At 50.6% G+C, this 25,005-nt stretch overlaps 2 protein-coding genes across 14 annotated transcripts in view; one reads left to right on the top strand and one right to left on the bottom strand.

The window, feature by feature from the left end:
* The window catches only part of GATAD2B (GATA zinc finger domain containing 2B), a 59,068-nt gene extending 57,443 nt beyond the window's left edge, over positions 1–1,625 (top strand). For 6 of the 13 annotated variants that reach the window (XM_084824307.1, XM_084824308.1, XM_084824319.1 and 3 more), the window contains exon 10: positions 182–635. In XM_084824307.1, coding sequence (XP_084680433.1) covers positions 182–535 — 354 coding nt within the window. In that variant the 3' untranslated portion in view covers positions 536–635. Of the gene's footprint in view, positions 1–181; positions 636–1,060 lie in introns of those variants that run through there. The other 7 variants (XM_084824314.1, XM_084824315.1, XM_084824310.1 and 4 more) reach the window with 2 other exon arrangements.
* Positions 1,626–18,615: 16,990 nt separating this feature from the next.
* LOC146334573 (immunoglobulin superfamily DCC subclass member 3-like) overlaps positions 18,616–25,005 on the bottom strand; it is a 31,650-nt gene continuing 25,260 nt past the window's right edge. Inside the window, exons 9-14 of the mRNA XM_084823451.1 lie at positions 24,598–24,762; positions 22,591–22,779; positions 21,571–21,675; positions 20,905–21,034; positions 20,018–20,165; positions 18,616–18,708 (exon numbers count right to left, since the gene is read on the bottom strand). Coding sequence (XP_084679577.1) covers positions 18,616–18,708; positions 20,018–20,165; positions 20,905–21,034; positions 21,571–21,675; positions 22,591–22,779; positions 24,598–24,762 — 830 coding nt within the window. The remainder of the gene's footprint in view (positions 18,709–20,017; positions 20,166–20,904; positions 21,035–21,570; positions 21,676–22,590; positions 22,780–24,597; positions 24,763–25,005) is intronic.

The raw sequence follows: 25,005 nt of genomic DNA, 5'->3' as shown, positions 1-25,005 counted from the left end.
GTAAGGGACCAAGATGGAGAGCTCAACTTAGCACTCCTGTCAGTGGAAAATCAAACTCTCTTTGGGGCTCTGGAAATCTGCAAATAGTGTATTGGAGGCCATTTGCCGCTGCTGAGATATCGGGGCATTTAGTGTGTGTCACTCAATTACCCGCTGCTCTGTTTTCTCCCCCTGGCTGCAGGCACCCCAGCCCCAGAACACCCTGCAGCGTGGCATCCCCACCTCGGCCCGCTCCATGCTGTCCAACTTTGCGCAGGCTCCACAACTCTCTGTCGCGGGCGGCCTCCTCGGCATGCCAGGTATGACGTGCCAGTCATCGGGGAGTGGGGGGAACAGGGGTCTGGCAGGAGGGCCGCGTGCTGAACCTTCCCGGGCACCTAGGCGCTGCCTCTCGCACAGTGCCCCTCCGCCAGTTGCTCCCAGGGTAGATCCTGATGGAGGTTGGCTCAGTCCCTGGATAAGAGAGGACCGTGCTGAGGGAGGTTTCTTGTTGGGGGGCTTACGTTCAGACCAAATTTCTCAGACGTTGGACTAGCAAAAGGTGGCCAGACCATGGGTGGCAGGGAAAGGGAAGTCAGTATATTGCGGGGGCCCCTGCAAGCTGTGCCTGTGGGCAAGAGAGAGTTCAGCCTCTTTATTGTGTGCCCTACAGAAACTCACTGAGAATGAAGCCTGCTTCCATTCGCATTGCCCAGGCTATCGACATGGCCTCACCCTGGGTTCTGTTACTCAGTCACACCAGAGCGCGACCAAAAGAATGTTGGAACTAGTAGATAGATACACACTATTTTATTACCACCTTTCTTAGTCTCTGGCTTGTCTCTCCTTCATTCTCTTCCTCAGCGGCTAATTTCCCCTGCTCCTCTCCCTCCCAGCTCTTCAGGAAAATTAGCCGAAGGAGAAAGAAACAACGGCCAGCAACAGACAGCCAGACAGCTGGTGGGGCTTAAAAGGGGATTAGACTGATTTTGGGTGGAGGAGTGAGCCGGATAGAGCTTCTGTGTCCAGAGGCTGTCTGCCTCACAGCAGGGATACTCTTACCGTCCTTTGTTCTTCCCAGGTGTCAACATCGCCTACCTGAACGCTGGGATCGGGGGCCACAAAGCATCAAGTCTGGCGGACCGGCAGCGGGAGTATCTTTTAGATATGATCCCGCCGCGCTCTATATCGCAGTCCATCAGCGGGCAGAAATAACGCCAGCTGTGCCCTCCCCTTCCCTGTGACTCCCACCCCCCTGATCCCCCTCGTCCGTCGCATGCAGTGCCTGTACTGGTGCCCACCATATGTGGAGGAAAAGACAAAAAAGAAGTCAAAAAAAGAAGAAAACAAAACTAAACAAAAAAAAGACGAGAACATTTCAAAACTTCAGCGACCTCCCCTCTTCTGAAAGCGTCTCTCTCGCTCTCTCTCTCTCTTGCTTGCTCTCTCTCTCTCTCTCTCTCTCTCTCTCTCTCAATCTCTCTCTCTTGTCTCTGGATTTCGTTAGCGGCAAGAGGCCACCCCCCGCACCCCCTGCCCGAGGTCAGAACGTGTCTGCTTGGACTCTGCACTATACACACGTTAATGCTTGTTTTACCCTCCTTTGGTTTTATTTTTTAATTTGTAATGACAATGAGTAGAATTTTAATTGCCGTGTTCTCTTATTTTTATTAATTATTTTCCCTTTTGCTTAAGTGGACGGTTACCCCCCTCTTCCCCCCCTCTTTTAATTTAAAGCATCTTCCTAGGAATTTTTAAAAGGCTTCTCGCTGCTCCCGAAGAGCACTGGCACTGCCTCTGGGCGTCAGCCTGAACAGCGTCGAAGCGGCAGGGAGGCGCCGTCCCATGGGTGCGCCTGAGCTTCCCAGCAGCACAGCACCCCTCGCGGACTGTGTCTCAGAGAGTCCACCTGGCGCTGGGTAGGGGGTGAGGACCTGCCCTTTGCAGGGCCACGGCTGTGGGGGTCCCTCTCAGGAGGGCTCTGGCCAACGTTGGAGGGGCCGCTCTTCTCTCAAGCGGCTGTGCTGTGGAGCAGACCCCGTCTGTGTGCTTGGAGGCAGGCAGTCGATGGTGAAAGTGGAACTGCACTCTGGGCTGTCAAAGTCTCTGATCCTTTACTGTCGGCCTTTCCTCGGCTGAATCCTGCCCCGTAGCCTGACCTGAAGGGGCCGTGGCCACCACATTTGCGCCCCAAGGAGTTCCACTGCTGCCAAAGGGAAAACCTGCCCAGTGGGGGAACTGCCTCTGTGCTGTCCCTCCCAGCCACGCAGAGCCAGCAGAGGGCGCCGCGGCGGCAGCTGGAGCGGTGCGATGCCTGCGCTCATCGCCTCAGCCCTTGCGCCAACCATCTCCACCCACCCACCCACCGAGGATGCGGCGAGCGCCAGAAAGAGGTCAGGCCACAAAGCGAGGGAGACCGGGTTGACGGGGTTAGATCCGCCGCTGCCGCCACGTGTCAGAGGACAAGGAAGTCCTGTGGTCAGACCCGGAGGCATTTTCCTGACATCGAACGCGTTGCTAGTGGAGAGTGAAAGGTCCAGTCACAGCCCAGGCTGCTCCAAGGACTCGGCAAGGTTTATTTTCCCCCGTTTTAATTTCAGCACGACTCACGTTTCCTCTGCTCCATCCAATGGCTGTTAGCAACAGATGTATGCTCCAGTCTGAAAAGTGGGAGAGGAGGGGAGGATGTGTGCCTCTCAGTGTGGGGCTCCCTTTTCTCCTCTGCTTTTTCACTAACAACCCCGCCCCCAGAAGTATCAACACAGGAACCGGACACACTGCCACAGCTCCAGAGCCCCCCAGAACCCCTCGCACACCCCCCACACGCGCTTCCTTACCTGCCTCCACTCACTGAGCACTTACAAATAAACAGGAGGCGGGAGGGACCCTGGCGTGTGGCAGTGGGGATAACCATAAAACGCTCTTTAAAATCTAGCGACAGGTTAGTGCAGCCTTTCCCAACCTAGCACCCTCCAGATCTACTGGACTACAACTCCCAGCATCCCCAGCCATTGTTGTCTGACAGATCTGGAGGGCACCAGGTTGAGGAAGGTTGGTTTTGCGCCACACATGCGTGTCGATGTGTGTATAGATCATGTGTGTATAGATGTGTCGATGTGTGTATATACACACATGTGTATACACGATGTGTGTGTACACACATGTGTCGATGTGTGTATAGATCAGATGAATACATCTGCCCACACACATACGTATGTGATCACTTGCCCGACATCTGCCTTTCCCCGGAAAGTTTCCTGTTCGCTTGTTTTGCTCCTGCAGCTTCTGGCTCTGATGCATCCATAGCAATGCTCGCGACGGCTTCCTTTTCGTAAATGTTATGTTGCGTCTTATGTCATTCCCTCTTGCCCTGGCGCAACTCTCAAGAGCACCTTCCTCCATGAATAACCCTCAACCCTTGTGTCTATTCTTCACCCCCACCCCCCCGGCCAACTTCTTTGAACTTGATTCATGATCTCCCCATCCCTCCTGCCCCCCCGGCCACCAAAACCAAGTGCCATTGACCCCCCCTCCTTTAAAATCAGGCATTGCCAAGAATCCCAATATAACCATCTGTATTGGTTAAGATTAGGGTTTTGGTTTGGGTATGGTATTTTTTCTTGTTTGTTTGGTGTGTGTTTTGTTTTGTTTTTGAGAAAATAATGATGGTGATGATGTAAGAAATGTGCAATAATATTTGCCTCTATCGTAACGACCCGGGCAGAGGCTTTGATGGCAAATACTGAGTGGTAGCAAACCAGACTTCGGGGAGGGATCGGCCAGGCTGGTGCCCAACCCCAGTCTGGAGTGTGGGTTTAGCAGTCTGGTGGAGGCTTGCCTAGAAAGGGCGCTGTACGGGGTCAGTCAGTGTTTCTCCACCTTGCTCTCCCCCCCCCCCAGTTTTAGATAAACTAGCCAGAAATCTATTCCTTGATTTTTATTGGGACCACTTTCGCCCACCTTTTGAGGAACCGAGCGGTCCACCGAGAGGAATGGGGAAAGCCCTGCAGGTTATCCCAGGTGCCACCACTGAAGTTGCCCATCTGTCTGGGAGGGTGTTTCTGGGGGCCATTGGTAGCGATTCACTGGGCCACTGTTCCCTGTCTAAAACGTCCCTGGCTCGCACATCCCTGCGTGGAAGGCATCGATCCAGGGAAGCCGTTATGATCAACCCACCCCTCCGCCAGCATTTGGGTTGGTGGTGATGCAGAGTGCATGTGGCAGGGAGAATCGTGTCAGGCGTTCCGAAGCCCACGGCTTGGGGCGTGTGTGCAGGCAGGACAGTCCTCCTTGACCTGTCAGGCAGCGGATTACGGTCGTGATCTCCCTTCATTTGGAAATGTGCTTCGCTGGTGTACAGCAGGATTGAGGCCCTTTAACGCTTCTGCCAAGAGGTGGGACTTGCTGAGGTGGAGCACAGGGGTGTGTCTGTGTCAGTTTTGTCCCTTAGCTTCCCCCTCCTCACCACAACACCCCCTCTGGAATGCAGGCTTTGTCTGTGGTGGCCAGAAGCCCGCTCGCTCTCTTTGTGTTAATCATTCTTCCCAACTGACCCCTTGTTTCCTGCTTTCCCAAAACCAACACGGAAGAAATCTCCCCCCACCCCGCCACCTCCCTTTCTCTCTCTGCTTTTTTGGATGTGATATAGAAAATCATCCTTTAAATAAATTTTATAAAATGGTACAGAATTAATAGTTTCCTTTCCCAGCTTCCGTTTTGCCTTTCTTTTACAGCTTAGTCGTAGATGCTTTGTGGTTGATGCTGTTTTATTTTGTTTTGTTTTTTTTCTCTGTGCTCCCTCCAGGAAAATGAGAAGCCCAACTCGTGTCCCCTCTGCCTCCGTTCCCCCTCCTTTTTTTTCTTCCCCCGTTCTTTCGCTCCTTCTTCCGGACGGGATCTTCTTTGCTTAACAATACTTGCTGCCGAAACGTTATAACAAGGACTCCTTCATTGTATATAAGCTATTTCTTGACACATTTAAAAAACAACAAAAACAACAACAAAACCAAGAGTGGGGGGAGAAAACCCTCCAACAAAAACCGGAAATTGTACATTGTGTAGAGAAAACAAAATGACGAAAAAAAAGAAAAGACAGCTTAGCCATGAATATTGTGAAAGTTGTTAACGTCCTTTTGTAGTGTGGACTTCTTTGTGTATGACATTAAAATGTGCAAAAGGCGGTTTCCTGGAGATTGGGGGGGGCATCTTTGGGGGGAGGCTATGCAGCTCATGTCACACACTCCACCTCCCAAGCCCCTTCCCCCTAAATGCTGAAATAAACTTGGTTTTAGCCCTCCTCTCTCTCTCTCTCTCCCCCCCCCCCCCCAGCAAAGGTGCCTTTTCTTCCTCTTGTATCAGAAACAAGGAGACCCACACAGCCTTGGTGGAGTCCGGAGACCCAGAATCTCTTTTCCCCCTCCTGGTCTCCTGAAGCACTAGTTGGCGTCCGAAGGAGGTGACACTCCCCCTTCTCCCCCCTCCCCCCCAGGCAGGGGGTAAGCAAGACAAGTATTAGTATTAATCTTACTATTAAACTATATATATATTTGCACTGTTTCTAATGAATTGCTTTAGCTTCAGGACAATATACGTTTCTTTTGGCGTTCAGCATAAGGCTTCCGTGGGTGGGTCCGAACCTGTTCAGCTGGCAAATTGACTCGCCCCCCCCCCTCCCGGGGAGGAGTGATGGATTTTCTGGAAGGGGCGACCTCCCCCTGCAATGTGTGCCCGTCCTCAGTCAACCACACGCATGCCCCAACTCCTCTCCACCACTTATCCCCCTGGTGCAGCATCTTCTGCCTCTCATTCCTTCCTTCTCTCTTGGCGTCTTTCCATCTCCCTTCCCTCCTGACTGAAATGTCAGGCTTACGCAGATCCTAAGATGTTCCTGGAACTTCCAAAAAACATAGGTTAGGGCTGTTTGAGGTCTCTCCACCCACCACCCACCCTGGCCATCCTGATGTGCACTCAGGATTTGGGTCCCGAATAATCTCCGCTTTTGTGTGCATGTGCTTTTAAAAAAAAGAACCAAGCCTCTCTCCCTCATGGCTGGCAACATGCAGGCAACATCTGCCTGTGTTCCACTATTCAGGTTGGGCGTAGTCTGTGCTGTGCATGGCTCACCCCTTCCTCCATAAGAAGCTCTGTTAAATATGCATGGTTGGATCCAGCGACATGGGGCGCTCCTTGTGATGCATCGGTGCCAAGCAAGTTCAGCCCACTGTTGGACTATCAGATTTAAGATGCCGTCGGCTTCACTTGCCCATGAGCCTTACTGTGGGAACGAAGATCGCAGTGGACCCCTCGGAAAGGCTGGCGCTCTGCTACTTTGGATACCCAGTGGGTGTGAGGAAAGCCATTTAAATGTCTCGTCCATAAATCTGGAGAATGGAGGACTGACTGCTAGCACATTCTGAGCGGTCTCGATGGCAGGCGCCCCTGAAGAGGCCGACCTTCCCTTTTGCCAAGCCCGCTGGTGAATCCAGGGTCAGCCTTAGGTGCCTTCCTCCCTTCTTAAAGGCATGCAGAGTCCTCCTTTGAAATAGGCTTTTGAAACAGAAGTTGTTACCTTGGAGGCTGGGAATTCGACAAGTAGGCCAAAGCAATTCAGTCGCACAGTGTGCTGCGGCCCATCGTGGTGCCTCCTGGCCATTGGCCCTTCGTTGTGAGGCATCCTGCATTGTTCCAGAATGCTCCTCCAACTAAAAAGGGCTTCAGATTCTAAAGCTCCTTCGGAAAGGCTGTGCTCCTCCTTTCCCAGCGCAGTTTCGTTTGTCTTTGGTGCCAAGTCAGGCACCCTGAGCAGCATTTTGGTTTCTCGAGCTCAGATCTTGCACACGCATGCACTCACTCTCTCTCTGTCTCTCTCTCTCACAAATCAAGCTTCTAGTCAACATGACAACTGTGCAGTCAAGAGGACAGCCATTTTTTGTGGGGGTAATTTTTGCGGCCTGTGCAGGTTTTGGTGCATTCTTGTGGCTTCCTGTCATGTATCTCAGCAGCCTCCTCAACAGATACTTTTTCTTTTAAACTCTTCAACACTGGGCTTTCAAGAAAAGCAAAGGCACCTTCAGCAAAGGTGGTGTGAAACAAGCAAACGTACACAATTGCATTGTGTGGGAAAATGCATGGTGCGTGGAGCCCTGAGGGACAGAACTGTGTGTGTGGTTGTGGTTGTGGTTTTTTTTATGCTCTGTATGGGTTTGCTTAATTAAGCTAGAGAGCTAGCTTAATGATCCGTGCCTCTCCCCTTGATGGTGCTGCCCGAAGTGAACCGAACCAAAGCAGCTAAGCACTTGATGACAGCCAAGAGGCCCCCCAACCCCTGTCCAGCCCCCCAGATGTTGGCTGCAATGCCTGATGTTGCACCCGGTCTGTGCTCTGGGGTGCGTGTGTGTGTGTGTTCGTGTTCTTACATCCTCAGCCCCCAATCTCCAGCCCTTGAATACTGAGAAGGCATCCAGTGTGGGTCCAGACCTGCCCCTTACAGCGTCCTCATTGTCCCCACTCTTTTTGTTAGCGCAGGCATTCAGGGACTCCTGCCCTTTGGTACAGTCCACAAAGCTCCTCTTGCCAGGGGATCAACCACGTTAACATCTGATACCCTTCACCACCTTTGGGGCGTTTGGCTGGGTGGTGAACAGAGTTGGGGAAGCCGTGGCCCGCACACCCCTTTGGCCTCAGCCTGGGGAAAGGGGTTACCCCTACTCTTCAGCTCCTGGTGCCTTTCCTCACCAGCGCTTCCGCTGCCCTTTTCTGTACAGCTTTCCAGCCATGCCCTCTTCCTGCCTTTCTGCCTTGCTCCAGAGTCAGCCTAGACTCCTAAGCAGGCTGTTGCTCATGAGGAGGCCTCCCTCTGGCTCAAGGGAACCAGCCACCATTTCCTACATGGTTCATCTCCCCACTTGGCCTTCCATCTTCTCTCTCTCTCTCTCTCTCTCTCTCCCTGCCCCCCCCCCCGGACCTTGTTCTCATATCTGAAGGCTTTGGCATGATGATTGGGCCCCCTGAACTCCCTTACAAGTGAAACAAGCTCTTGCCGTTCAAGTGGGGCGTGGCAGGAGATGACAGTTGCGATCGTGTCATGAGCGGATCTTCTATAGGGGCAGGGTGCACTCCAAGACCAGCTTGTCCTTAAGGGTAGAGTGATGTGTCATCCTTGATGCCCCTTAGAGAAACCACCAATAGCTGGACCAAGGACCCAACAAGAGGACGTAGCCAGCTCAGACTCAGAGCAAGATGCCTGCCCCTCCTCCCCACAAACATCTTGGCAGTCTCCCTCTTCAGTCTTCAATTCCTCTTGTCTGCTTACGGCACCATGGACCTTCTGTCGCAGGCATACGATGTGTGTGTGTGGGGGGGATGTTTTTAGACTAAATCATCGAGTCGAAGTCCCCACTGGAAGCCCAGCACCACCACTGCAGGGCAAGGGAAGGGAGCCGAGTTTGGGGGTTTGGGATGATGGGGTAGTGGCTGGAGGGGTGGGGGGTTGCAGCTGAAGTATTGGAGAGGAAGAGGAGGCCCCGATGGGAAACCAGACCTTTTGCACAATTTTAAGAGGGCTTTTTATTTTTATTTTTTGCATTGTGTTTTTGAATCTGGTTTAAAGGGAGAAGAAGAAGAAGAAAAAAAGCTGTTTAAATATTGCCAATTGATTATGCAGTGACCTGATTAAAAAAAAATAATAATAAGCTAATTTTTGGAGAAAAGATTAAAAAAACTTTGTAATATTTATCACTTGCAAGCTATGTTTAATAAAGAAAGGAATGGTTTATACATTTTGATGTGGCTGACGCTTTGGATTTGCTGTCTTGGTGGCGTTCTCTTGGAGCCAGGGCTTAAAATGTCTGACGTGACAGGCGTGGCATCTGGCGGCAAGGACAGAAAGGTCAGAGCCCCCCGCCCTGCCCCCGGTTTCTCCCCTCTGCTGTTGTCACGCAACCCCTGCTTGGGTTGGCAGTGTTGGTGGCAAAGAGCAGGTCCTGCCACTGGGGCAACCAAGTTGGGGGAGCCAATGCCAAGCATGGGAAGGTCATCAAAGCAAGCGGTCCACCCAGCTCCGTACGGTCAACAACCAGCAACGGCTCTGCAAGGCCTTGAAACAAAGTTTCCAGCTCTACTACCTGAGGTCTCTCGAACCAGAGATGTACCTGGGACCTTTTGCATGCAGGGTTGCTGCTCTGCCCTGTCCCTATGACAGTTGTCAAAACAGGGTTCAAAACCGCTCTACCTAAAGATACTTGGGAGTATTTGGAAGTTGCATCCCTAATACATGCAGTCGGGGGAAAGCAGAGCCAACATTTGCCTGGCCCAACCTGGGGAATTGTTAGAAGGGGTTTTTCAGGAATTTGGCGTGGCTATGGGGCATTTAGAGTCTCCGTTGTGTCTGAGGAGCTCAAACCCCAAGATGCGAATGCGATAACTCTGCATTCTTTTCCATGCATTAGTTCAGATTCTACCCATTGTCAATTCTGTTGATGATTCTGTTAACAGTGAATGATTCCATTACTCCATTCCTCAAAGAAATGGATATAAGCCAGAGCCATTTTTCCACTTTGTTTTTAATTTTCAACACAAGACAAGAAAGATTTCCGGACATCAACACTGCAAGCCTCAAGGTTGTGAAACCCTCAGTGGCTGTTTCTGCCTGGATTGAGTCATGAGGTGGGGGAGAAAAAGTGGTTGCCCTTGGGGGTAGTAGTGAGATACAACTCCTCTAGCAGGGTTTTCCCCCCTTTTTAATTGCTAAAGAAATAAAATTCACGTGATTTGGAAAAAAACCCTCACTAATTTTGAATTTTCCTTATTTTTAACTTTCCAAACGTTGAACTTTTGTTTTCAAAATTCACTGGAAGGCTAATTGTTCTTTTCCTGATCTTTAAGGGTGCACTCGCCTTAAATAACTGAGGAATTCTAAGATGATAATGTAACATATCAACTTTGGTATTTTCACATTCCTCTTCCCTTAAAAAAAATCTTAAACTCTCCCATAAGTATCCCAAAAGAGGAGCAAACACCAGAATTAGTTCTCCAAACCAATCTGAGAAAAAAATATTTTGGCAATCCCCCCCAAAAAACACAGCAACTCAAATTGTGCTGGATTAGCCCTTCTAATCTCTCCCGCCGCCCCCCGTTTCCTTGGTTGCCTTTATTACAACAGTGAACAGCCGCTGCAGAATTTCAAAACCATGAGTGATTTTCTGTTCGTACACACTGGCCATTACAGTGAAGGGTGATGGAGAAGGTTTGGGTTTCTTCTTGGTCAGATGCCAACCCCCCCTCCTTTTACTCCCCCTCAACCCATTTGTTCCCAGTGATCCCATTTTTCTACTCTTTTCCATCACCCCTAGGGCCCGTACTGTCTCTCTTGCATAGGATGTTAGCTTTTCCGTGGCAAGGGGTTCTCCCTTCTCCAATAATTAATCTTCCAGGCAGACCCTGGCCACGGCTTCTTAAAGCTTGTTTTTTTGTTTCACAAAACACACATTTTAAACAATTTCTTTAGGTTCAAAAGCATTTCCTCGTCTCATTGGTACTAGCCGTTTTTTTCCTTAATAGATAGGTCTATCCACAGTGGTTCATCCGGAGCAGAGGCTGGGCTCAAAAATTGGCAATGAGGCCGATCGCGGCCATTACAATCTCATTGGTATGTATTATGGCCATGGAAAAAGGCCATGGGGAGAGAGGCCATTGTGTGTTAAATATCTGAAGTCCAAGGTCAATTAATGTACATTTTTTTAAAAAACCAAAAAACCCAGTCTCTGTGTGTGTTGCTTCAGGTCAAAATATCAGTGTTACTGGCTGGGGAATGCTGGGAATTGTAGTTATATCTGGAGGGCGACTGGTTGAGGAAGGCAGATAAAGAGATTCCTGTTAAAAGAACATCCTTATGTTGGAACTTAAAATCAAGCAGGTTCGCAAATAGCTACTTGTGTAGTCACCTGTGGCGAGCTAGAAACATCTGCAGGCAGGCAAGCTTTAAAATAAAACCTGCCTTGTTTTGTTTTTCTTTTAGTTAAGTCATAAATGGCTATAAAAAAATAAATAAAAAAAAATAAAAACCCTGGCATACAGAGTGGCTATTGCAACTCTTTGGCAGTAATATTTTTTGTAGGCTAGCAACTTCTCTGGATTTTTCTGCTAAGCTGAAGTAAAGAGAAGAGGGAAATAGTAGATGGGACAATGATACAGTAGTTGGAGGAAGAAAGTTTATTTTTTCAAGAACTAAAAACAAACCTGCCTTCGTCCCAATTGTCCAGATTTTCAGAAGGGAGAATATCTGTCTTTAATAGATGTTTCAGGCTGCAATGTCTGGTTGGTTAATCAATGAGAACATTTTGATAGACTAAAAAAGGTGGCCCTGATTAATTGGGCAGCAGGTTTTTAATTTGTGAGATAGATGGAGAAATAACTTTTCTAAAATGGTTCTAGAGACAGGATTCCATCCTGTGTTCCGTCGGTTCTACTTAGTGTTATTTTAGTAGCCAGTCTGGATCCGAGGATGCTGCAGAAAAGATGGGGATTTTCTACAGCACCTCTCAAGTGTAAAAAGCGTTTTTAAAAGCAGGAAGAAATGTTGCTTGAGAAACCCAGTTAGTCACAAGAAAGATTTCCTGTATGTTTTTGGTTGTAGAATTGTTGTTTCGATACAACAGATGATCCTTGGTGATAAAATGTGGGAAAGTGTCTGGCAAAACCTATTCCTGCAGATATGTAGAAGTGTGTGCGTGTAAAATATTTATATTTTGTGAAAATACAGTTCATGAAATATGATTATGGAAGATATATCCATCAGCATTTTGTTGCACAGAGTTAGTTTTTTAACATCTATAATTTGAAATAGAAATTTGTTAGACGTGCAGTTCTTGCAAAGCAGATTTTGTGCACATCTGGAGGGCATGGTGTGTTGTCCGTTTTGGGATGAATACTTTTTGAAAAGGTGGGAGCTATTATCACGTCTTATGTTAACTGGTCAAGCCTGGAGTTGTCTCTTACTGGCATCACTGCATGATTTTGTTAGGGAGACAGTTTACTAGTCCTCAAGGTATTTGTAGTTCCAGATTAACTGACAACCTCATCCTATAAACAAGTTTACTCAAGTCCCAATGATTTCACAGTGGGGCTTACTCCCAAGGAATGGAGCATAGATTGCAGCCTGGCAGTGCTAATGTACGTTTCTAGAAGTTAAATTTCCAATACATTTATGCTTGATGAAGCTACGCCATATTGGTTCAACGTGATATCTGTTGTCACATTTAGAAGCAGCTGGCCTAAAACCTGGAACAGCTTAAAGCAATGGGAGAAATTGTAGACGTCTTCTGAAACGTTGCTTGGGTGTATTTTTGACTTGGTAGGGTATAGTATCGCCACAAGGGCCTCACTGCGCACTGAAATGGTGGGTTTGGGAGCATCCCCCATACACCAAGGGAGCACATCAGACCAGGAGCCCCGTCTGCTCTGTGTGCTGTTCCTTTTTGTGGAACGTTTTTGGTTCATGCTGCTTAAAATACACCTGCTTTGTGTCGTCTCCTCCGTTGTATGTTCCACTACCGATCTCGTGTCCTCGTTCCCTCTGAGCGCCAACACTTGCGTAGCCAAAATGGAACCTTCCAGGAACAAGGTCAGTATTGGTAGACAAATGGGAAGCCCTAAAGCTTGCAGAAGTACAAAGAGGGGAAGTAATGTACCTGTAAGCGGGCCAAAAAATCCTGTCCGCTTCTCCCATTCAGGGAATGTTTGGAGCTCCCGGTGGGCTGCTGCTTCACCACAGCACAGACAGAGGGGTTATACAGGAGCTGCAGAGATCACCTTCCTAGCTCTCGACCAGGCCCTGATCCGGACACATGCTTGCATGGCCTTTCCCCTCTTCCCGAGTAGAATCGCGTGTGGCTCATTCTTGGGCCCTGAAGCGCCTGCCTTGCTCACCATCTCCTCTGAGGTTGGGGGGTGCAGGCGAACCCCAAGAGCCCGGCAGAGACCCAGGCAATCGGCATGGAGGCCTCCAGCTCTGCGACTGGACCGTCTGGGTCCAAAGGCTCCTTGGCTTGTTCGTGGTGCAGGGATCTGCTGTGGTGGGTGGGTACCATCCTGCTCCTCCTTTCCCTCCGAGGGGTCCCAAGTTTCCAGATCTGGACAGGGCTGGATCCTGACACACAGGGCCCCCCCCCATGCGGTGGGCATGGAGTGTTTACTGACTGTTGGGGAAAACCAGGAAATGGTGTGTGTGCAGAAATGGAGTCAGTGGAAGCTGGCGGCTCCGATTTCAGTGGGGCTCTGGGTTTCAGCCAGAACTCTAAAAAGAGCTGTCGAAAGTGCTGAACCCGTTTTGGGGACTGGATTCAGCACCTTGGATAGCTCCTTTAGAGCTCTGAGTGGAGTCACAGCCCCACTGAAATCGGAGCCAGCATCCTCCACTGAATGGAATCGAGTATCGTCGAAAAAGGCACCCTGAACAGAACCATCCCACACCGTTGCATGTTGCCACAAGTCCTATTGTGCATCTATATCAGGGGTGCAAAAACTCAGGCCGGGGGGCCAAATTCAGCCCTCAGGGGTTCCCCAGAAGCCCACGCCCACTTCCCCCGGCCACGCCCACTTTCCTCCAACCACCAATCACTGGGTGAGTTCTCAGCCCGTGTGCAGCTTTCCCCCATTCTAAAAGGCTGAAATGCCTCTCCTAAGGCTGAGCTGCTGGCGGGAAGAGCTTCAAGCTGAAATAGGCTGGCACTTCAGTGATTTGGGCGCCTCCTGTTTTGACTTTGGCTCCTTCCCCTTTGCCTTCCATCCCACCCACCACTGCAGTGCAGCGTCCCAGACTTCTGAAATGGCCCTCAGGGTAAACGAGGTTCTACACCCCTGATCTATCATGAATGTGCAATCCCCACTGGAGGGAGAAGTGTCATCGTGGTTTTTGTCTCCAGTCTTTAAGCTGCAGAAAGCACGACGTTGTGGCTTTTGTGGTCATAGAATTGTAGACTAGTCAGGTTGGAAGGGGCCTACAAGGCCATCGAGTCCAACCCCCTGCTCAATGCAGGAATCCAAGTCAGAGCATCCCTGACTGGTGGCTGTCCAGCCTCGTCTTGAATGCCTCCAGTGTGGGAGAGCCCCCCACCTCCCTAGGTCATTGGTTCCATTGTATCACTCTAACAGTCAGGAGGTTTTTCCCAATGTTCAGCCGGAATCTGGCTTCCTGTCACTTGAGCCCGTTGTTCCGTGTCCTGCCCTCCGGGATGATCGAGACGAGATCCTGGCCTTCCTCTCTCTGACAACCTTTCAAGTCCTTGAGTCCATAAAGCTATGCAGACATGAGCCGTCGTTTGTGTATATCTGGGCATACTTGTGCTGCATCAGGAGGGGGTGCTGTTGCAGTCTTAAAGTAGCCTAGTGCCCCAGTAGAATAACCCTTCCCCATTTGAAATAGGTGCAAAAACGAGATGCTGGGGTTTGGACAAGTCTACAGGAGATGGTGTCTGCCCGGCTGTGGGCTGCTAAGGTTTGGACGTCTCGGCACCTCCAAACCTTAGCAGCCCACGGCTGGGGCATACAGATGGTTTGGCGTGAAAGCTAAAATACTTGGAAAATGACCGTAACAGATCTGTTTGGCCATCGTGTGTATGGCCAGAGAGATAAAAACAAGAACAACAGCGAGGGCTTTAACTGGGAATTTTAGTGCACTTAATAACTCACTGTGGCCCTGCCTGTGTGTTTTCTGTTGTTCTATAAGAAATTGTCATTTGTTGTGCTGACTTAAGACTACGGGAAACGTCATGGTCTTTGGAGCAGGAGAAGGCCTCTCATGTCTGAGCAGATGTCACGCAAATTTGTCAGAGTAATGGGGAATTCATCAAAGCTTTGCAGCTGTTTAGTTTAACGCAACTTTGAAGTGAAAACTGCTGATGAGTTTATTGTTCCTGTATGGTAAGTTTAGGCTGAAAATAGTGAGTGATTCACAAGTCAAACAGTGATCGGGCAATGGAAGAAGGAAGATGGTGGCCAAGTGGGACATTGTGAGGGCACTAAATGTTTAAAAATACTGATCCTGTGCACATTTACTAGCAGTAAGAATTCCACTGAAATCAGTGAGACTTACTTCTGAGCAAACATGCAAAAGTTCACACTGTAACCGACCAAACTGATGAGGAAAATCTGAGGGGACTGTACTGTGTGTGACCCCCGAGGGAAGTAAGGATTTCCCCAAATACTTTAGAAGGCATTGGAAAAAAGATGCGGGGATCTTTTGTTCAGCATGGCCTCTGGTGACAACTGGACAAGAAGCAATGAGTTTAAGACCGTTGTGAGAGCAGATCAGCAGAAAAAGCTGGTAAGATGTCTCCGTGGGATGTTTTTTAGGGGCATCTGCTGTGTGCGGCTTAGTGACTGAGCGTTCTTCTTTGAGGTAGGAATAGCATGCCCCAGAGGGGTGCCCTTCAACTCTGTTTGTGGAAATAAACTTCTCAGCGAGTTGGGTGCATGGGTAGTTTGGCATTATCCATGGACAAGGAGATTTTGATCAACATTCTGCTTCGACGACACCTTTGGGACCAGTCAGACACTGAAGGGGATTCGCTAAAAGTGGGGTTTGGCCACAGGAAATGGCTCTGTGGCCTTCCATTTCAACTAAAGCAAAGGCTAGATTTAGAGAGTACCGCTTCAGGGGCCACTGGCTGAGCCACAGGGACACAAGTAGCATCATTTGCGTGGTTTCTTAAAGCCATACAGTAAATATGTGCGGGAGAGAGCCCTTTTCTGCCCACACGGCCAGAAGCAGGCCACCGACGGTCATCGTTGAATGTTAGCAACAGCCATTGGTTTTGAACGTACCTTTGGTTATTCTTGGAATGATGGGGATATTTAAAACCCAAACCTGGAGGAATGGACTCTGGTTGGGCCCTTTTGAGTGGGCAATGTTGGAACGTTTCCACTTTGCTGTCGGCCCTGACTGAGCACCAGCCTCACCGTAGAACCACTGTGCGTGCCTCTGCTCTTTGGGAGACACTTTCTATCAAAGGGAGGTGGGAGAAGATCAGCTCTGGTCAACTAGGAGAAAACATTTTTCCTAAAGCACTAAAATAATCGAAAAGAAAAAGGTTCAGGTGTTTGTTTGTTTTTTCATATTTTTGGTGGGGAAAGGGGGTATTTTGGTTATGGTTCCTAGAGAAGAAACTAGGGTGAAAAGGGGGACAGAAAGCTTCAAGGTACATCTACTTAATGGTACTCTCTCATTTTTTTGTACACAAAACTTTGGGTTGACGTTTCTTCCCTGCAAGCACACGGAGTATCCTACAGGAGGTGGGTTTTGAGGTCACTCAGAGAAGAACAGAATGACATCTTCTCACCATGTCTCAGGCTGCATGGCTGTGATTTTTCTTTTGTGAAACAGCTGACAAGCAAAAGCAGGAAGAGAAAGAAGGACAGGCGGAAAGCTGGCAGGAGAGGGTGTCGCTGTGTCCACACGAGCAAAGCTTAAGGTACTTCTGTCAGGTTTGATCCAGATGGCCGTCATTCTCTTCTGCTCACGTCAGAACGGGTCGTCCCCTTTTGAGGTCAAGGATGACATCCCCTTGGGCGGGGCCACACTTGGCGACTCACGTGGAGCCAAGCTGGAATTTGGGGAGCCCAGAGCATGAAAACCCTGGTGGCTTATGAGTGTGATCCTGGCAAAATGGAGCAGAATACAGAGTTCACTGGCTTTTGAGAGCCTGGTACCAGTTACCTGGCAGAACATCATTTTATTGATCGGACGACCGATCAGGCGCTGATTGGCAACCTTATTGTATGAAGGTCACCGTGTTACTTCCCTGGCCAAAGAGAGCCACATTTAGTGAAAACAAATGACGACTCCTCCGAATTCTGCTCCGCTCTACTTTTTAGCGTAGGAACCCTTCTCTTCCCAGCAGCCAGAGGCATGCTGGGAATTTGCTGAACAAAAAAGAAAGGGAACGGGCGGGGGGGGGGAGAGAGAGAGAGAAGTATTGGGATTAAGTGGCTCTGAGTGCAACAGTGTGGAAGCCCTTCTAGATAAGCTTGGGCAGGTGAGGGGAAGGCTGTCTGTGCATGCTCAGACACTTGCTCGTTGCCACATTACACATCACAGCATCAAGGTTCCGAAGTGAGTGCCTGACATTTAGTAGCAGATGTTGCGTCTGAGCCTCTGGGTCGAAGTCAACCCTGTCTGTTTTCAAGATTCTTTTTAGAAGGAGACCCAAGTGGAGCTATGCTTCGCCTTGTCCTGTCGTGCCAGCTTTGGTGTCCGAGAAAGGGGAGAGAGAGCAGGGAGAAGCTTTGGCAGGAAGAAAAGGAAGGGGGAAGAAGAGGAGGAGGAGGAAAGACCCTGGCATAGCAACAATGTCTAGTCCCTTGACGTGAACATAGTGTCATGACCCCCAGGGCCTGAGGCTCTTTAGTTCTAAGGGACATACTGGAGGTAAATGAGGTTCAGAATTGAGCATAATGTGGAGGTAGGCTGTCTCGAGTCCAACCAGGCTCTTGGATGTCCTCCCTCGGGGGGGGGGGGTCGAGGGAGTCCCCTGCAGGCAGAATCTGAGCGGGCTATTTTGGTTCTTCAATAATATTGTGGCCCTTACAACTGAAGAGCCCGGAGGCTGCGGGCTGCAGACGTTCGCATGGACCAGTCTTGGCCTCTGCGCCCGTGGTCATCCCTCTCCTGCTCCTGAACACTCAAAATGCTAAGGTTCTGTCCACGCATGGTTAAAGCTCTACATCTTTGGAAAGCAGTTCAGCAACTGTTGTGTAGCATCTTAAAAAATATTTGGATAGCGATATTATCTCTCAAAAAGACTCTGTAGGAAGCAGCGAGAGAAGCTACAGAAAAGGGACGTGGGGGGGTGGGCGAAGCACCCCCCTGCCCCCTTGTGACAGAGGAAAGAGGGGGCCAGGGGGTCACTGTGGGGGACATTCATAGGGGAGGGGGTTGGGGGGTACGCTGCTGCTCCCGTTTTTGGTTTGGCGATATTTGGTATGCTGGTGCCAAGTGCCCAGGCACCGTGGGTAGGGGTGTCGGAAGGGGACAGTCCTCACCCACCCCCCGTGGAGGATGTTACTCACTGGGGACTCATTTTGGAGCCTCAACCTCCCCCGCCCCCCCAAAGCCCCAATCCTTCACAGGCATTTGGCTCCGGCAGGATTTGGAGGTGGGGGAGTCGGCTTCCACCGCAGCTCTGAGGCAGTCACAAGAGTGAGAGGCGAGAAGCCCGCTTCTCCCGTTTCTCCCGCTTCCTGTCTTTCTCTCGAGATGGCTGCCTCAGGCTCCAGGAATCTTCCAGGTGCCCTGGAAAACTGGCTCCCGAATTCCCTTCTCTGGCATTGTCCCTCCCCCTATATTGTGAGGAGGGGGGACCTATTTGGCCACCAGAGTGGCTGGCAGGTTGAGGTAGTTTTGGCATTTGTATCAAAAATAGATAATCCAGGACAATTGGGGGTGGGGGGTCAGGCTTGGGTGGCGACTGGGCCAGACGCGCTGGGGGTCCGGCGGAGGTGAGGTAGATTCTTTGGAGGTTTACGGTTGGACTCCTGGACGGTGGTGGGCAGTGGGGCAAGGGGAGGCCAAACCTCTGTGGCGCTGCCACCGTGGCTCCGAATTGGGCCTCTCATTACTCCGCGCCCCCACCGGGCATCGGTTTAACCGCTGGGCTGGGAAGGTGGGCAGCGCTCGATGGTCACTTCAAAATGGGGAGTGTCATGGCTGGTGAGTCCCTCTGAAGTGGGGGCGTTCTGTGGGGAGAAAGAAAGTAAGGTGAACCCGATGGTCCATACAAACCCTGCCACCTCTTGACCCCTGTCGCCTGTCTCCACTGCCCCTATAGCACCAGCTTTTCTATCATAAATAGTCATAGAATTTTAGAGGGATCTTAGAGGTCCTCCAGTCCAAGCCCCAGCTTGATGCAGGAATTTTGCAACTCTAGCATCCCGACAGATGGCCATCTGACCTCTGCTTAAATACCCCCAGCGAAGGAGAGAGCCTGCCACCTCCCAAGGCAGTCTGTGCCACTCTCAAACAGCTCTCACAGTTAGAGGACGTTTCTCCTAATGTTAAGCCACAATCTGCTTCCCTGCTATTGCCACCCATTTGGTTCTAGTCTGGAGCAACAGAGAACACGTCCGCTCCCTCTTGAGGCATGATGGCCCTTCAGACAGATATTTGAAGACTGCTACCATGTGTCCCTTCAACCTTCTTTTCTCCAGGCTGAACATAACCAGCCTCATACTGTTCTTTTGACCATTCCCCCAACCCGCCCCTCAGAAAGTATATGGCTGGGTGGGGGTGGATATTGCAAAATACTTCTATGTTTCCCAGGGGATAGCTGTGGTAGTCTGTTGCAGAACAGCAGCAACATAAGCATCTTGTGGCACTGTAGAGACTCAATAAATGTATTGTAAGTAAGTTGCATTGTATTTGCTTAGCACTCAGTCAGGACCAAGGTTTTCACTCCACCACAGGTGCTAATTAGCACAGCAAAGCTAGGAAGCTTGCATGATCACCAGTGACTGCTGTTGTGGATGGCTGCCATGTTACCTTGCATATGTTTAAGCTTTCTGTAGAAATGTCACAGACTAATTCTGGTGTTTCATGGCCTTTGGGGCCCCGCTGTTTGCGGTTTCCCCCCTTATGTGTGTGTGCATGTGCGTCCATGTGCATATATACACACGCACACACAAGAGAATATGTGCCAACTGGTTATATACCATGCATGTGACATGTGTTCTGACCCATAAACACTTCTGCCATAGTAAATTGGTTTATCTGAAAAGCACCACAAGATTCTTCGTTGTGTCAATTTTTTCCACGTTCCCCAGTCCCAAACTGGGCTGATGTGAGGAGAGAATTCCCCACACCCACACCCTGTGGTTTGTGACAACTTTGGTCACCATTTACATGTTCACTGATGTGATCAGTAGGACCCTGCACCCCTTGTCATCCCAAACGCCTCAGTTCCATGCAGGACAGCTCCTGAGTTCAAACTGGGCACAGATACCCCCCCCCCCCCGTGCGCCTCCGGACACACACAAGAGACATCCTCACCTGTGTGACCAGTTCCACCATCTCTGAGGGGTTTGCCTCACCCTCTGGCTTGCGCTGGGTTCTGGGAAGATCCCGGGAGGTGGTTTGGACTGGCTCTGTTCCCTGCGGAACAGTCCAGCTTTCTTGAATTCCTTTCTTACAGAACAGGCTGTAGGGAAAGCAGGAAGAGAGGCTGGGGTGAGCCTGCCCTATTTCTTTGAAGCATTTTTTAATGGCACCCAGGAAGCCTAGTATTTTTTGTCATGTTTTAATTCCCAACGTGACCGCAACCCTGTGTATATTCTTGGCAGTGCGAGGAATTCTGGGAAAATCCAGTCCATTGCTTGCAAAGGGGACATGAAAAATCTGAGAAGCAAGCGGGATGTAGGAAGTAACTCTAGGAAGCTTTGCATGGAATCCTGGGAAAAGACTTAGAAAAGACAGGCAATTGTGAACCGCTCAGGTGAAGTAAGGGATGTCGGCAGAGAGATGTGTGTGCGTGACACACACACACTCACTCATTCCAGGGCCCTTTCCTGGTGTGTGCCTCTTAGCAGCTAGGATCTTGGATGTGGAGATTCGATTTCTGTATCAGCACTTCCTGGCTCCAGGTGAACACAGCCATTGGGCAGTGACCAATCCCAGGCTAATCAGGCACTGCCCCACGGAGACGCAGAGGTAGAGCCCGCTACCTGGGTTGATCTTCCCCAGTGGCAGTTTTGGGGGCGGGCACAGGAAGCAAGGGTCCCTGTTCTGACTTGTTGTCTCTCTGCAGGCGGGATGGGCGGTAGGACATGGTGGAGAAGAGACACGAGGCTGTATGGAGATTTCTGGGCCATGAGGTTGCTGCCCCAGGTGCCACCAGGAATACAGGGGGGTCGAAGCAAAACTGTGCACTAAGTACTCACCTCTTGCGGTAGCCGAACATAAGGAAGAGGATGCAGAATATAATGCACGCCATGCCGATGTGGATGCCCACCACAATGCCAGCTAGGGAATTTTCTCCATCCTGCCCGCACTGGCACACCGAGTTGGCATCTGTGGGGTGAAGCGCAGTAGCGTTCGTGTGCATGTGGTGAGGGGAGGTCAAATGGATGGGGGGACAAGCAGGGAGCATCAAGGGGTGATTCCTGCCTCTCTCTCGGATGCTTGCCATGAAATGCTGGGAAACTTTCTGAAAACGTAGAGATCCCCCAGGGAGCAGGGGCAGAACCTAAGAATGTCAGAAGAGTCTTGCTGGGTCAGGCCAAAGCTCAACTAGTCCAGTAATCGGGTTTGAACCGTGATGCCTGCAAGCAAACCTTGAAGGCAATAGCTGTCCACTGCTGTTTCTGCCCCCCTCTGAGGTAGACTGTCTCTGAACATGGAGGTTCCGTACAGCGCCCATGGCCGACGGCCATTCATAGATCTCTCCTTCTCCCTGAATATATCTCATCCCCCGGCTGTCGCCACATCTTGCAGCTGCTAATTCCATGTGTTAATTGTGTGTGATGTGAAGAAGGATATATCGGGATGTGTCTGAAGGGCCCGGGCCTGTTGGGGTGGGGCGGGGCTGTGCTTGTTCTTAACCTTACCCAGCCTCTCGGAGTTCTCCTTGAGCGAGACAAATCTCACGCTGCTGTTCCCGTCGCCGTTCCCATTGAAAGCCTGGAGCTTGATCTCATACATGGCGGATGGCTCTGGGGAGTGTGGGGGGAAGCAGATTGACCGTCAGCTTTCTGGAAGCCTGCACTAGGTGGCAGCATTGCTGGTCACCTGAGGGCTAGCAAGGCGTCTGTCAGGAGTCTCGGGAAACAGCAGAGAAGGGGGAAAGGCCAGGAGATGAAGGGGTTTAGAGCAGCACTGATATTCTCTTAGTATGCTCTTGCCTTTGTTTCAGCTCCTGGGATTATCACATAGTGTGCCCATGCAGTCAGATGAGGTGGTAGAGTCTTGAGGTGGCACAGCAGACTGTACCACTTCAGTGGAGGGGAGGGGGTCACCATTTTTCAAACACTCCCCTAAACTCTTTGCAAACAGTCAAACCAGCTCCTTGGGAGAAATATTGTAACTTGGCTGTTTTTCAGATTGTAAGATCTGGTTTGACACACCCACATTGCAGGGGTGTGTGTGTGTGTGTGTGTGTGTGTGTGTGTGAAACACGTGATCCTACACTTGCAGTTTGAAGCGATGGGTGGAGGGTTTGTTGAGCAAAGCCACCTGGATTCAGGGACGGGGCGGGGGGGCATGGAGGAGGGCAAATGAGCATGAGAGAGGGAGAAGGAAAGTTGAGTATGTGTTGAGAGAGCATGTGAGAGTTTGTGTGTGTATGGCTGAGAGAGAGAGAGAGAGAAAGAGAGAGAGGAATGGTCACACCTCCTTTATTTTTAGAGAGTGGGGTGGCTTCATCCTCACCCACCCAGTTTTTGCAGCGGTGGTGGGCTCCCATTTGTGGCATGCAGCCTCTGGGGGATTAGCCACATGGTGACGCACTCCTTGGGCCTCTGGTTTAACTGGAGAGACCAGGAATTGACCTTGCTACCTTCTGCACGCTGAGCAGACATCCTGCCATTGAGCTACACAGGCCCTCCTGCACGGGCAGATGGAAGACTCACCCAGGTCACTGTACGTGAAGGAGTTGGCCACGCCGGGCAATAGCTGTGGTCCCTCGTAGTGGGCACTGGGCAGCTTCCGGAGATAAAGTTTGAAGCCTTCGATCCGGCCAGGCCGGGCGGGCAGTTCCCAAAAGACATGGACGGTGCTGGTGTTCAGGATCTTGGTGAAAAAGCCCAGTGCTGCAGGGACTGAGGAGATGAGGATGGGTGAATGACACGGGCAGCATCTGCCTCTGCACTATAGCCGGGCACTCGAGGGCCTGTCTCTCGCCACCATGCGGTGGTTAAAGCTGAGTGTATGCATACAGCAGAATTAAGTGGTAGAGTCCCAATCTGGTAGAAGTGACTGTACCGCTTCAGACTGCAGATGAAAGTAGCTTTTTTCCCCCCCGTTTTCCTGCACGTTAAAAGAAAATCTAGCGCAGCAGAGGGAATGCTGCCTTAGAATCTTCCTCCCTGATCTCTTAGTTTACTAAGTGCGGGGTTTTGTTGCTGTTCTTATTTATACAGGGAGCATTCTGAAATGATGCAGCCCATGCCTGCAGCCTAATTTGGCACACCACAGGATTCTCCCTCCTCATCCCTGACATGTTCGTTGATTCATTTCCATTTGTGTCCCGCATTTCTACATAGAAGGTGGCAACCAATAACGATGATGATAACAGCAGCAACAAAATGGGCGAGTTTTTTTAAATCTATAAGAATCGAGATAGAAAAAGAGTTGATAAAACCAGTTCCTGATAAAACAGGAAAGAGTGACTGCATTAGAATATGTTGAGAAAAAGAAAAACGGAGTCAACTCAGCAGGCCAAAGGCTTAAGCTAAAAAAAAACACAACTTTTCACCTGACAGCAGTAGGGAATCAGAGATAGGGCCAGGTGGGTTTCCCTAGGAAGGGAGTTTCAAAGCTTGGCGCAGCTACTAAGTAGGCCCTGTCTCTTGTCCCCACCAAACACAGCTCAGACATTGGTGGGACTGAGAGGAAGGCGTCTCTGGAAGACGTCAAGACTCAGGCAGGCTCATACCACAGGGGAGCAGAACCTCGGGTGCAGGGGCCTGGTTCCCCAGATGGCCACACTCCTTTTCCCCAACCGCTGATAGTTTGGCAGTTTCCTGGCTTTTGTGCAACTTTCCCCCCATTCTGAAAGGTTGAAATGCCTCTCCTAAGGCTTAATGACTGGCAATGAGAGCCTTAGGCAAAAATGGGCTAGTATTTTAGTCCTTTGGTCCTGCCCATCACTGGAATACCTCCCCCCCCCCCCGAACTTTTCCAAAATGTGCTGAAAGGTTCAATGCCCCATCACAGGGGAAAGGTAGCCCTTCGGGTAACATGGTCGCAAGCTGTAAGGCTTTATAGGTCATAACCAGGACTTTGAATTGTGCCCAGAAACGCAACAGTAGCAGGTGAAGCTGCCCCAGGCACAGAGTTCCTTAATCGTGGCTCATGTGCAGATATGGTTAAAGCAAGTGTGGTCATAGCACAGCTGGCTACGAGCATCTTCTAAACGAAGAAGCCCAGCAATCTCAAGTGTACCAGGACGCTCCGGAAGCCGGAAGGGCCAGCTGTGGTTGTTGGCTTGGCAAGAGGAAAGCTCTCTGTGTATGAGCAGAAGTACTCTCTCATATCGGCCCCATGCAGAAGATGGAGCAGACTTCCACTGCCATCTGGAGCAGCAGAGAACGAGAGCCAAGGGCCGGAAATGGGGAACAGGTTTGGCTAACCGTGCGGAGACACGTCCGAACGGTGAGAATTGTTCAGCAAAGAAGCAGGCTGCCCTGGGAGGTGCTGGACTCTCCGCCACTGGAGGTGTTTCGGCAGAGGCTGCACAGCCACCTGGCAGAGATGCTGAAGGTGCATCCCGCCTTGACCAGAGAGTGGACCAGATGACCTCTCAGGACCCTTCCAACTGTATGATTCCTTTGTTCGTGCTGAGCCCAAGGGGAGAAAACACCCCCATGCACACGCACGCACAAAAATACGGAAACGCTCTCCAGCGGCGAACTCACTGCTGCCCAGTGTGGTGGCCAGGATGGGCTGGGAATCTTGACTGGCGCCCAGCGGAGAATAGGCCTTCAGGTAGATGGAGTACGTCGTGGAGGGCTCGAGGTTGGTGAAGACGTGCTGGAAGGTTGTTTTGCTGACTGCCTCTTGGAGCTCCCGGCTGTCGGACTCTGCAGGCCGTCCGGGGGGAAAGTGAGGTTAATAATGGTGCTGGGCTTAGGGTGGGACCAGGGCTGGCGTCAGGGGTCGGCATGGTGGGGCACTTGCCGGGGCCCACTGACAAGAGCCCCCCGGACTTGCCTCACCCTTGCAAGCTGCTTGTTCGCCTGCCTCTTGCTCTGGCTCAGACAACGGAGGTGCTGGGAAGGTGGAGCAGCAGGTGCCGCAGCCTGCTGGCTGCCCAGCTCTCGGCC

Source organism: Heloderma suspectum, chromosome 17 (genome assembly GCF_057233095.1).
Source record: "Heloderma suspectum isolate Gila_16-S chromosome 17, 16-S_ref, whole genome shotgun sequence".
Classification (NCBI taxonomy): Eukaryota; Metazoa; Chordata; class Lepidosauria; order Squamata; family Helodermatidae; genus Heloderma; species Heloderma suspectum.
The sequence above is the reverse complement of the archived record's forward strand: the minus strand, read 5'-3'. Positions and strand labels throughout refer to the sequence as shown.